Source organism: Mesoplodon bidens (genome assembly GCF_964165515.1).
Source record: "Mesoplodon bidens genome assembly, chromosome: 12".
Taxonomy (NCBI): domain Eukaryota; kingdom Metazoa; phylum Chordata; class Mammalia; order Artiodactyla; family Ziphiidae; genus Mesoplodon; species Mesoplodon bidens.
The window spans coordinates 55252186-55266371 of NC_138168.1; the positions used below are offsets into that span (position 1 = coordinate 55252186).

At 39.2% G+C, this 14186-nt stretch overlaps 1 protein-coding gene across 2 annotated transcripts in view; it reads left to right on the forward strand.

Moving 5' to 3' along the window:
- The window catches only part of PKIB (cAMP-dependent protein kinase inhibitor beta), a 109043-nt gene extending 97802 nt beyond the window's left edge, over positions 1–11241 (forward strand). For both annotated transcript variants that reach the window (XM_081251161.1, XM_081251162.1), the window contains 2 exons: positions 5643–5819; positions 10969–11241. In XM_081251161.1, coding sequence (XP_081107287.1) covers positions 5651–5819; positions 10969–11036 — 237 coding nt within the window. In that variant the 5' untranslated portion in view covers positions 5643–5650 and the 3' untranslated portion in view covers positions 11037–11241. The remainder of the gene's footprint in view (positions 1–5642; positions 5820–10968) is intronic.
- The last annotated feature ends 2945 nt before the right edge of the window (positions 11242–14186 follow it).

Consider the following 14186-nt stretch of genomic DNA (forward strand, 5'->3'; position numbering starts at 1 on the left):
ATGTTATTCTTTTGTTTGTTTACTTTAAGTGTTTTCTCAGATAGCCTGACTCATACTTCAGAGAACTGATTTAGAGGGTAAAGAGTTTATTCCAAGTCCTACATGCAGAATGAGTAGTGGTTTCACTGAGGAGGATGACGTGACTGACATGGATGCAGAGATTAGAAAAAAAGGTATCCGCCTCCTTGTGGTCTGGGCTTCCATAATGAACTTTGAGAAAAGAATGAGTGTGAGCTAAGAAGATGGACCGTGTCAGTTGAAAGGGAAAGAGGTTGCAAAAATTTCTATTTGTTTATAATTATGCTTATAACATACTAACATACTCCTAGCAGGCAATTTTTAGCCCACTGGAAGCTGACTAGTGCTTTCTTTATATATAAATATATATATTTCTCCAGTGCTCCATTTAGCTTGAATGTCTTTGTCTTCTTCAGCTATGCTGGTGTTGCATTTTCATATTTTGGAGACTGCAAAGATCCTGGCATGTGTGTATATGTGGCTGTGTAATGGTATTTTGTTAAGGCATCCTGAAAATTGTGTATTTTCAGTAGAGAAGAAAGTGTGTCCCAGGCATTTGTAAATCACATTATCTTGCTATGGGCCATGCAAGGACTTCTGTGAAATCTCCCAATGTCCCCATGGTTTCAGCTCCTGTAAGCAGCCACAGGTGACAAAGCAGAACTCATACAAATCCCACTGCTAATTCTGTAGAAGAAAAAGAGGAAGAGTTGCTAGTGAGTCAGCCGCCTTGGTTAACAAACATAGACACAATTAGCTTTAAGCCCAGAAAATTGAAAGAACGTGGAAGTTAATCTCTCTTTTGTTTCTCTTCATAGTGTTTCCTCATCTTTCTATGGGTTATATATTGTTTTAAATGTCACAAAGCATTGAAGAGAGCAATTCTCTCTATATGTATGTATGTATATATATATATAAAATATGTGTGTATATATATTGACTGCATATGCAATCAGTGTTGCATAGGATAATAACAATAGACAAGTAGAATGGCTTGTTGGGGTAGTGAGAGACTTTCACTTGAAGATATACTATTTTGGGTAAAATTATCAAAATGTTACTTTAGAGACATTCAGTGTTCGAATACCTGTGTATTCATAATTTTGCCAGGTGAATGTGTTTCAAGTCCTTTATATATTATTTTAACACATTATTACAAGGTAAAATATGTAAGGAGATACCAACAGTGGTTAGTATTCTCCTTGTTCTCTCTTAAATTCCGAGCTAGAATTTTTATTCTTTTTACAAAGTTGAGATTACATTACATTCATTACTTTTTCTCCTTTCCCCTCATGCTGTAAATATTTCTTTTTAAACTTGCTTTATTTCACAGTGTGTCAAGAACATATCTCAGTAAGTAGATCTGACTGGATCTAACACATTCTTTTTAAGAGCCATATAAAATTCCATAATATATATGGTTTATTCAATCATTCCTTTTCTGATGGACTTCCAGATTATTTCTAGTGCTGCAATAAATTTTCTTACCAAGGGATTAAAAGAGCCCAGTTAAGAATCACCCTATGCATTCAGACTGTCTTCCCAGTGATCTCTAAGTCACCGGCACATTCTGTCAGGAAGATCAGATGACTTCACTACAGAAAGCTCCCTGTCCCTACAGCCCTGTGGGTCTGGGCTGGGCAAACTATCCATCTTGTGGTGGAGCCTGACATCCTGGTCACTCAGCATCAGTGACAGGCTCTGAAAGGAAGATGGTGCCTAATAAGAGTTTGGAAAAGGACCAAGGAAAGCTCTGGAGTAAAGTAACCTGTTGCTTGACCTCCCTGCCTATCCAGTTTTGTTTTGATTTTAAAATGGTAATTAATGAGTATAGTGTTGACAAACTTTTAGATGGCTTGTGATGGTCTTGTTTTCTAACACCAATCAACAAAAAAGGACTCATTTAGAAAGCCTATGCCAGAAATAATAGTATAAAGGCAAAAGCAAAAACTTTCAAGATAGGAGCCAATAGCAAAGAAAAAACTTGGAGCCCAGAATGTCTTCTTCCATGTTGATGGCCCACTCTACAGGCCACCTTTTGGAAGTTTTCTGTCAATATGCAAATTCTAACTCAGTACTCCTTTGACAAATCCCATTTTGCTAAACATAAAATATATAGCATTCAAGGTTTTTTTTTTTTTTTTTTTTTTTTGCGGTACACAGGCCTCTCACTGTTGTGGCCTCTCCCGTTGCGGAGCACAGGCCCCGGACGCGCAGGCTCAGCGGCCATGGCCCATGGGCCTAGCCGCTCTGCGGCATGTGGGATCTTCCCGGACCGGGGCATGAACCCGTTGTCTCCTGCATCGGCAGGTGGACTCTCAACCACTGCGCCACCAGGGAAGCCCACATTCAAGTATTTTAAAGAGTGTATCTTAATATTCTTATATCTATTGTTGTCTTCACTTTTACGATTTTGGACTATCAGGACAGTAATAATCAAGGTATTCATGGAGCTTCTCCTCCAAGCTTAGTATAGTTAGCTTCTTTGCAATTACACAGGAAGATGCTTCACAGAAATAAACACTTCATCATAGCCATGGCTTTTGATATGATGTTAGTTGGCTGGGGACAGAATGGGGGCCTGCACATGGGGTCTGTTTCCAAACTGGTGTCAAGTACTCCTCACGAGCTATAGAGAAGTGATCTCTAATTGAAATTTGTGTGTCATGGGGAGTAGTGCGGGGGGCTCACAGATAACCAAACATTCAAGCCAGAGAGGAATACCTATGAAAAGACAGGGAATCTCTTTCTTTTTCACACACACATATATATACAGTTGACCCTTAAACAACATGGAGGTTGGGGCACCGACTTCCATACAGCCAAAAACCTGTGTATAACTTTACAATCCAACCTCCATATCTGCAGTTCCCCATCTCTGGATTCAACTAACTGTGGACTGTGAAGCACTGTAGTACATGTTAGTTGAAAAAAATCCACATATAAGTGTGCTTGTGCAGTTTAAACTGGTGTCATTCAAGGGTTAACTGTATATAATTTTTTTCTATTTAAAAAGTAATGAAAGGCAGAATCTGAAGTGGCTGTTGTTTGGCTGTCTATATGTATCACCGGGATTTAGAAAGATAGTTTTGTGGTAATCCATGTCATCTTGCTTTCAGAGTGAACTGAAACTGGATTTGCATCCTTGTGTGTTAGGTTAGCAGTTGTTCAGCTTAAAATAAATCATTTAACCTTTCTTAGCCCCAGTTACCACAACCATATAGTGAGGGTTATTTCTCACTACCTCACAAGGATTATTGGGAGGTTTATCTGAGATAATAGATATGGAAGTGTTCATGTAGTATTGAATAAATTCTGGTTTCCCTTTTAAAAAACTCAAGAGGTCTTTCAATAGGAAGATGTTTCTTATTAGGACTAAGGGGGTTACATAGGAGGTGGTGGCGTAAATAAAACTTAGTGAGAAATGAACAGTGATGCTGGTAATCAAACATACGGTTTTATAGTTACAAAGAGTTTCCATGTTCTTTATCTCATTTGTTCTTCACTAGAATTCTGTGACTCAGTCAGGCTAATGTTTATATCCATTATGTAGGGGAGGAACTGTGACTCAGAGAAATTAACCAATATCACCTTGCAAGCCTGTAATGGAGTGTTCTTTTTGACTAACAGTCCAGTGCTCTTTACTTTATGTTGTCAATACCAGACAACTGGCCAATACTCAACAGTTAGAAGTCCAAAATTATGTCTGAAAATCTAGCATTGTTCTCAAATTGTCCATGATTCCTGCAAAGATGAGACCATCTGGGGAAGTAGCCTAGACTCTACTCCTGGACTCCTGAGGCCCACACTAAGCTCGATGTGCATTTCTTGGTTGCTATGGACCAAAGAAATTGTGTTTCTAATATCAAATGCACAATATTTTGTGACTGTTTCACTTCATTTTTAGCATTTCCTGAATTGCAGTTAACTGATTGGAAAGGGCTCCCTTCTGAGGTGAAAAGTTTGGTTTGCTTCGTGTAGGCCAAGGTTCATATATTTCGGCCCTCAAGTATCACCAATGAGTATCTCCATCTCTTGGTTGATACTCAGCACATTCTGTGTATGATGTTATCTATCCTTGTATGTAAACCTTTTTTCTCCCCTTGGAGAGTACAAGTCCCCTAAAAAAGGAGAATAAATCATTCCTCTGTACTCTCAAGACCCCAGCTGAGAGCCTAGCATTTAATGGGTTCTCAAAAAAAAAAAAAAAAAAAAAACAGTTTGCTGCTGCTTTTGAGGTACTCTTCGGTGTTGACTTCTTAGGAAAGATTCATTAGAAAACTTCATATAAAAGAGAGGGCTAGGGCTTCCCTGGTGGCGCAGTGGTTGACAGTCCTCCTGCCGATGCAGGGGACGCAGGTTCGTGCCCCGGTCCGGGAAGATCCCACATGCCACGGAGCGGCTGGGCCCGTGAGCCATTGCCACTGAGCCTGTGCGTCCGGAGCCTGTGCTCCGCAATGGGAGAGGCCACGACAGTGAGAGGCCCGTGTACCACAAAAAAAATAAAAATAAAAGAGAGGGCTAGTTTTAGAATAAGCAATGTCTGCTACCTCCCTCGCTGTATAGTGAATGGTCTCTTGAGAATTCTTTCATAGAGGGAGACAATTGCTAGGAAGATAAAGGATGCTTAGAAAAGCACTAGTTATTACCATGTCCACTTGAAGGCAAGAAGAGGTAACACAGGTTCTACTCTCCCAAACACGGACATGAGTCTATTGAAAATTAGGTCTGAGACCAGAGCAGATAGAGATACACAGCTGCCCCTGGGATAAAAAGCCTTTGAGATAAAGTTGAATTTCTGGGGCTTCCCTGGTGGCACAGTGGTTGAGAATCTGCCTGCCAATGCAGGGGACACGGGTTCGAGCCCTGGTCTGGGAAGATCCCACATGCTGCGGAGCAACTAAGCCCGTGCACCACAGCTGCTGAGCCTGCACGTCTGGAGCCTGTGCTCCGCAACAAGAGAGGCCGCCACAGTGAGAGGCCCGCGCACCGCAATGAAGAGTGGTCCCCGCTTGCCACAACTAGAGAAAGCCCTCGCACAGAAACGAAGCCCCAACACAGCCAAAAATAAATAAATTAATTAAAAAGAAAAATCTTTCCGATGACAGTGAGCTCATTTAAAAAAAAAAAAGTTGAATTTCTTATTTCTAAAGAGTAAGAAAAAAGTGTGTTTTGTTTGGTCCTTACAAATTATTGTGATTTGGTTTCAGCCTAAGCAAGCACTACAAGCAAATACTGGCAGGCAGAGTCTCCACAGGAGTGGCCAAGCAAGTCAGTTTGCATTTCCTTCTAAGCCCTCCTTTGGCTGATCCACCCATAGAAAAGCAGAATAAAAGGCAAGAGATTACTGCACCCTAAAGCATCCAAGTGGCTCCTTTGTCTCTGAGGTTATTTATAGCAATCTGGCTCACACTGAAGCCTTCCTGCTTTATTCAGCGAGTGTACAAAAGTGCAAATAGAAGCTCCAGGACCTTAGCATAGACATAGATGCAGGGTACGATCAATGATTAGATATTCAAAGCTTCAATGTTGTTGATGTAGCCATGCCTTTTAACCCCCACCAGTGTGAACATGGACCTTGGACTAGGCTCATCCTCTTCTTCATGTGCACATTCTATTTGTAGATGTTGCTATGAGGACAGATTCATCAAAAATGACGGATGTGGAGCCTGTGGTCAACAATTTTGCATCATCAGCAAGGGCAGGCCGCCGGAATGCTCTACCAGACATCCAGGGTTCAGCTGCCACGGGCGGAACCTTGGAGTTGCCCCTCAAACCAGAGGTCCTCTCCATGAAGGAAGGTAACACTCAAAATCCTCTTAATCAAAATCCTCTTAGCAACATTTCTCTCTTCTTCATCCTTCCCTCTGGAACAGTCTCCCTTTTAACTAGTTAAGCTTGTTTACTAAAGCTTCTCAGCTTTTGTTTAAAGCTAAGTAAATTTTTTTTCAGCCTTTCTAAAAGTGGACTTTTCCTCTTATTATCTCCTAGATTAAATGTGGAAACTGAACATTTATTTATTCGTTGGCCATGTATAGTTATGCACAGGGCTAATGATTGGGAATACAAAGGTGAACAAATACAATCCATTCCTTCAAACAGCTGACAAAATTTCTTGAGAAGCTCTCAGAAATAAAGTCATTTTTCTTCTGCCATCCATTGGCAAATCACTTTGGAAGCTTCTGCTTCATTGTAGTATTCTACAGGCTCTTCTATTTCTCATAGCTAAGAATAGGTTTATTATCAACTAGAGATGGGAACTTTAAAAGTTGATCATTATTTAATCAGTGGAAAAAGTTGAATTCAGAAAAAACGAGAGCTATCAAACCAATGAAGGAAAATCTTGGGTCTTTTACCCTGTTGCTTACATACAGTTCATAAAGCTTCCAGCATTTAGTCTTGTGAAAATAAATATAATAACACTTACAGTAAAGTGTTAAGAGTCCCTTCACTTAAAAACATTCAAATAGCTTAAAGAGAGTTTTAGTACCAAGCCATTACCAACATACCTGTGCTTTGTACCCCATTTTAGACTTCAAAGTGGACTCCAGTGTGTGTGTAGAAATTTATTACTGGTGGCATTGAGGCAAGAGAGAGCTGGAAGCTTCTGCACCTCCACCCTATTCATATGAGCCCTAGAAGAGGGCTCTTAGTTCTTTGCTTCAGGAGGTGACTTTCTACCTGGTAAAATTACAAATGTTCCTGGTATGATCTTTATGAAATACTTATATCCTTCTTAGGCCAGGGACTGTGGCCAGACCTTGGAGTCCCACGGTTAGCTCACCTTTTTCTAAAAATCATTGTATGTATCATAAAGGGTACTAAAGTAATAGTAAAGAAGTATACACGTACATGTAAACTATCATAAGATAAAAGAAAAGATGGAGGAAATGAAAGAAGAGGAATAAAAAAATATGTGTAATGTTTTTGGCCTTTTAAGTTAAAAAATGTAATCTGATTATCAGGGCATGGTATTGTTGTGGAAGAGCCATCCTCAACTAGCGAGGTAGAGAAGATACGTTACTTGTTCATGTAACAGGCTTAATTAAAGTTGATAGCCCCTAAACACACACACAAAACCTTAATGCTTATTGACATTATTTAGTTAAACAAAAGAGAACAAATACACTGTAAGAAAACTAGTAGTGTCTTCATTTTATTGTGTTCACTGAAGAGACCATTATCTGAAAGAATAGTGTTTCTATTTTTATATTTTTCTTTAAATCATTTTGAAATAAAGTTGAAGGTATTAACTAAGAAACTCAAAATGTTAAAAAGTGAATCAACATAGTAACACCGGACGTTAAAGAATACACAAAAGGAAGTAAGTTTATGTAGGTAGATGGCATAGACAATGTGTCACTAACAAAGCTATACATAAATAGCTTTAAGGTCTATCTTCTTTTTTTATTAGCTAAGCACAGACATTAAGGATTTAAAATGAATAGTTTTCAATTGCTAATAGTAATAAAAATCTAGGGCCTGTCTCAGACATTATGATTTCAATGTTTTAGTCATTTAAAAATAGAAATTCTGGGACAGATCTGCAAGTTTCCCTCAGATCAATCCTCTTTCGTTTTTGTTTTTTGATATTCTTAAGTGGGAAGAAATCTAGGATCTCAGACATCCTGCATCCTGTGTGAAATTAACCTGCCTGAAATCTTCCTAGTTTATAATCCATCTTAGTCTATCCCTTACAAATTGATAACCATGGTAGGGAGGACAATGATGCCCTATAACATATCAGCAAGAGGTGACAGAGGGTAGAAGCTTAGGAAACTGTAAATGTCACAAAGGGCCTTTCTCACCTCCCACCATCACTAACTATTCATTTGATCCACCATTCAACTTAGTGCCAAGTGCTAGGCACCATTCTAAAAGCCGGCCATATAGTAGTGAATAAGACAGACATAAACTCTTACTGTTATGCATCTTATATTCCAATGGGAGAGTTAGAGTGTAAACAAATAAATACGTAAGTCAACAGTGATATGTTCCATCAGAGAATTAAAATAGGATGCTGCGTTAGAGAGTTACTGGGTGGCTACTTTAGACTGAGAAATTCCAGATGTCCTAACTGAAATCTGAATGGCAACAGTAGGTTTTGAATAACAACTGAATGGTCCAGGCACAGGAAAATCAGAGGGAAGAGCATTCTTTGCAGAAGGAGCAGCTTGTAAAAAAACTCTTAGAGTGGAGCAAGGTGGACGTGTCAAGAAGCATAAAATCTGGCCACCATGGCTCGGAGGCAGCGGGTAAGAGGAAGAGTGTTAGAGGTGACACTGCAGAGGAGGCAAGGACTAGATCTCTTAGGGCTTCAGAAACCTGGATGAATAAAGAGGATATTATTCTAAATGTGAGGGTTTTCAGCAGGGGAGTGATGTTCCTGTTTGAATATCCACTTTGTTATGTGGAGAATGGATTGTAGAAGAGAAATAATGGATATAGTTGAGTTAGGAGGTGCAGTCCCCATTAGGAAATGTTTTGGGGCCAAATGAAACATTCAGACTCATAAGACCACATCTGGTGCCAGTCTGCGCAGAAGTATACAGGTTTAGAAACACAGCAGGCCAGAAGGGCTGCATTACACCACCTCCTTCTGTGGAAGTCCTTGCAGCGAACCACGTAAGCAGTCCTGGGGGCCAGTCTCTATGCACCTCCACCCCACCACTCACTGAGAACTCAGGTGCAAGGGGACAAGATCTGCACCAATGGGGGCAACGAGTTAGAAGCCCCATGTCCCATGGGGGCTAATACTTTGTAACAAGTCCTTGGACACTGCTTCCTAACTTCTCTGCAAGGGACATGCTCAGTTATAAGTGTCATGGCATTTACAGAATCCCAGCGCTATGGTTTCCTACCAGGTATTTACAGTTATCATATAGTTTCTCTCAGTACAGTTGTACTTTACCATTTGGGTCATTTTTACCATACACTTAGTAACCAGGCTGACATTCCACCTGAATCCAGTTCCCAGGGTAACAGAGCTAGAAAATTAACCCCAAGTCAAATTTGTCCTTAGAGAAGGATAAAGGGCTTTGTTGACTTTACCTGTGGGGCACTTGCCGTAGTTCAGTGAAAGACGATGGCTCTGAGTAGGCAGTGAAGATGGAGGAAGGTGGGTGGATTTGGGATATATTTTATAGGCAGAATTCATAGGACTTGCTGATGAATTGGAGGTGGTGGAGATGACTACAAGTAATGAAGAAGAGAAATGGAGGATAATTCCTGGAGCAGCAGGGTAGATGGTGATGCCGTATACTGAGAAGGGCCAGCATGGACGAAAAGCAATTTTCAGGGTTAGAGGAGTGATATCTGCTTCCTGCACCTTCCATCTAAGAGGCCTATGAGCCATTCAAGAGCTGTCAGCTCTACTTTCAAAATTGGTTCAGAAATCTGCCATTTTCTCCTTCAAAGATCTAGTCTCTTGGTACCTCTCCAACCACATTTTCCATCCTTTCTTTCTCTGCACAGTCCCAATTGCAGTTCTTCCTGCACGTTGCTGCCTTTGACCTTGACGTTTTCTCTTCTTGGAATGCTCTTCTCCCTGCTACCCAACTAGCAAACTCCCTCACCCCCTCAGGTCTTTACTCATGTGACCCCTTCTCAGTGAGGCATTCCCAGCCAACCCTATCTAAAATTGCAACCTCCAGGCCCCAAGACTTCTTGACAATTCCTGATCTTTAATTTCCTCTGTAGCACTTCTCACTTCCCACATGCCACTCATTTTACTTATTTTAGTTATCGTCCATATTCCTCACAAGAAGTTCCCTGAGAGCTGGAATGTATGTTTGGTTTTTTTTTTTTTTTTTTTTTCACTGCTTGGTACATAGTGCTTGAAAGTTGGAGAACTGAATGGTCTATCAGATTTCTTTTCAAAGATGCCATTGATGATTTTGGCGGGACCCATTTTGCGGAAGTAGTAGAAACAATAGTTTTGTTTTAAAATGATGACAGCAAAAGATATAATATATTTTAAAGGATAAAAGAAAAGCCAGTAAGTGGAGGAATTGCAGTCAAAAGAAGGCTTTTGTTAGTTTGAAGATGGTAGTGACTTGAGGAAATGAAGGAGCCAGGAGAAAGAGCAAAAGTCAGATGAAATGCAGGGATTAGAGATGATCATGAGAGTGCTGTTGAGGCAGAAATGGATAAGATCCTGGATTATGAAGAAATTAGACCTGGACAGTAGGAGCAGCACCAGGGCCAGCCACAAGGGCGTGCTGGGTTGGCAGCTGCACAGGGCCTCGGGCTCATAAGAGGCTCGCCCTTGGTTTTGTTCTACTGTTGCTGCCTTGAAATTTTTCATATTTTTTGAGTAAGGGGTGCTGTGTTTTCACTTTGCATTAGGTTCCAACAACTTATGTAGTCAGTCTGAGGAGCACATCTTCCATTGTAACATGGGCAGAAGGAAAAAGTCGAGACTGCAAGGGATTTTAGAGGTTTGGTAGCAGAAAGTTGAGCTTGTGTGATCTGATTGTTTGACTTTTTTTCCTGGAAGTAGAAAGTGCGATTAAGTCCTAAGAGCAAAGGAGATAAAAAGTGTGAGGAAGCTAGAGAGAGTGTGATCCAGCATCGAGAGATGGGGAAGGGCAGGGTCAGTCAGTCTGCATCCAAATTGTGGCTCTGTCACTAGCTCAGCGACTTTGGGCAAGTCACTTAACCTGTTTATGCCTCAGTAAACTAATCTATAAATGGAGATTGTAATAATACCTTTGAAGACCGCCTGGCACATAATAATTCTGGAGAATAGGAGAGAAAGGTAACTAAGAGACAGACCCATATCTCTTTCCTTTGTGTAGTTTCTACATCTGCACTGATGGCAAAGTATGTCCTAATCAAGTAGAAAATGACTAGGGTGCCTAAAGGAAAAACCAACTGTTTTATTCCAATATAATACAAAGTAGATTTCAGTATATTCTCTATATGATGGAAAACTATTTGTTTTTTTAGATGTGAAAACGAAAGATAAAGAAACAGCACAAGACCAACTGGAAAAGCCCAAAGATGAAGGAAAATGAAGGCTTATTACCTATCAAAAGTGCTGAATTTCTGCACATTGAAAGACTTAGTGGCTCTGCTTTCCTGAGATGTTTGATCTGGTAGTAACTATGGTAACATTGCTGCCCTAAGCAACATGTGTGTACTAGATAATGTTGTTGTGACGCTACTCACTTGGATTGCAACCGTGATGTCCAGTGTAGGTTATTAAAAGGCAGATTACTTCCGAATTGCACCCAAGAGAGAGGTTAAGAATGCATGGTCACTTAAATACATATCATTGTCTATAAACCCAACAAAATCCAACGTTCTCTTTTGGATTTCTTTAGCCAGATATATTTTTAATTCCATTTTTATGGTGATGGGTAAATCATTTCTTGGTAAATATCAGCCAAACACTATTAATTTAAAACTTCATGGGATTTGTAGGAAATTGTGGTTTTGGTGAGAAAGAATGATAGAATAGTAAAAAATGCATCAGTAAAAGTATGTTTGTTTTTATCCAAAAATACACCATTTCTTTCTCAAACCTTACAAAGATTTGGAAAAGTAGTAAAATTTGACAACTCAAACATCTCTAGGAAGTTTTTGTTTGATGTATTTTGCTTCTAGTCTCTGCATACTGATTTTTCATGTGGACTCCTAAAACAGAAAATTTGTGATGAGTAGTTTATATGGAATATGCCTATTAAATGAATCTCGCGATCTTCCTTAACTTCAGTGTGTGTGTGTGTGTGCATATATTTTTCTTTAATGTGAATTACACAAAACACTTTACTAGTTGCTTTATACTGTCCTTTCTTATTGTTAGGGCTTTTGTGTATGTGACTTGTTTCTAAAATAATTTCCTCAGGAATGCAGACATTAATTTTTATATCTTTCCTAAACTAGCTAACATAATAGTAAGCACTTAAGTATTTAGTGAATGGTGTAGGTAGAAATAGCAAAATACTTACTTTTAATATTTATTTAAGTATATATTTTAAAAGGAATGAAACCAAAACCAAAGCTTTAGTAAATTTTGATTTATTAGACATTTTAGGAAAATCATAGAATTCTGAATTTTTAAAGAAAATCTGACTAATGAATTTATTTTTATTTTCAGATATATATGCATGCCATATTTTATTTGATTGTTGATTTAGGCCATGTCTGTATACAGTAATCAAATAAACTCTTTCACTATTAAAGAAACTTCTTACTGACACAAGGCTTCTTCATTTTCTCTCCTATAGAATAACAGGTGAAAAACAGTGACACATTTTAGCAAGGGAAGTTAATAGTCTTTGCGATATAAAACACCTCCTGCTTCTCATTTCATTGACAAAGTTTATCTTTAAATCTGAGAATACACCAAAGGGGTAGATTTCAAAAATTCTTGTTATAAGTTCTTAAACATAAATTTTTCTTTAAAGAATAATCAAAAGTAATATTTTGGGTGTAGTACTAATTTAACATTCAATAAAATGTCTTATAGCCATTAAAATTAGGTTTCTGGAAGTTATTTAATGACAAGATATTATATAATCAGTATAAAGAGGAGTTAGGGTAGAGTTTTCAAGTTTGCGGGGAGTAGCAATTTTGCCTTCTGGAGGACATCTGGTAACATCTGGAGACATTTCTGGCTGCCATTAGTAGGGAGGGGGCCAGGGAGAGAAGGTGCTACTGGCATCTAGTTGGCAGAGCCAGGGATGCTGCTAAGCTGCTAAGCATCCTTCAGTCCTGCAGGGCAGACCCTCACAGCGAAGAACTGTCTAGCCACGTGTCAATAGTGCTGAGGCTGAAAAACCCTGGAATAGAGTGAAACTGTCAAGCATGTGGATTTTGGATTCAGATGACCTGGGTTTGAATTCTAGCTCTGCTACTCATTACCTGTCTGATCTTGGGCAATTTACATCATGTCTCTAAGTTTTATCCTCTTGGAATGGTATTAATAATAGTACATACTTTATAGGGTGAGTGGAAGTAGTAAATGCAATAGAATATGTAAGACACTTGGCTAATGTCTGGCAAAGAATAATTATTCAATCAATATTAGCTATCATCATCATTGTTTTTATTCTAGATGTTTTTGCCATTATTTTCTGGTAGTGGAGGTGGTGGGCAGTTGGATTTGTTAACTTGGCTATCTTCTGCCTTCCTCTGTGATTTCACAAACATCCCCAATCTCAGGGCTGGGAGAAGACACTCTGATGGAAATTGACAATTCATGGTAATTACCACATTAGTGCCTATTCAATCATGCTAATGAGCCACTGACAGGTGATGAGTATTACCTTTTAACAATGAGTCACCTCCCTAGTGTTTTTTGACAGTTACTGACACAGAATTTTGATTCAGTATTTAAATGAGTAGTAGCGTGTTCCACGAAAATGTAGAAGAGAAAAAGTAACAGATCTTGAGTCATAGTATTTATCTCTCACTTGGAAGATATTTATCTCTCATTGAGAAGACCAGAAATGAAGCCATGTCCCTCCTCATCGTTGCTAGTAATGACATATATTCTTAATCATGTATATCCTGAATCACTTTTTCATCACAACACACATAAATGTCTCATTTTATACACGTAATATTTTGTATTACACAAGGTATCAGGCTTGTTGAATATTTGCCAACAAAAGGATTTTTTGGCTGAGAAGGAATCCGGACAAAGAAGAATGAGAGGTCGGTAGTACTTTAAAGACAAAATTGAATTGGCCAAACAACTTTAAAAAAATCAACCTCATTTAGAGAACCTATAGTATTTTGTCATAGCAAGTAGCCACTTTTAACAAAGCCCCTAGTTGGGGCTCATTAAAGAAAGTCTTCATGCTCATTCTTGCTATTGTCTTTTTACAAGTCACTTGCTTTAGTCAATAGCTATAAAGTCTTAATACTGTCAGAGAAATGAGGACAAAAGGGGCAATAGAACTATAAAGGGACTATATGGAAACTTGACTGTATACATAAGAGGAGAAAGAGCAAAAACCATTCTGTGTCATGTGCCCAGAGATTTTGTATGTGTGCGATCTGGACTGGAAAGGCTTGAACCTTCTCAGAATGTGCGTGGCTACAGGGAGAGGCATCCTCTTTGCAAGAGGAAACACTGCATTAGCTTTCAGTTTTGCCAGCTCAGATGGCTTGGGCAGCTTGGGCAGATGATGGTGGAGAGAGAGAGAGAGAAAAAG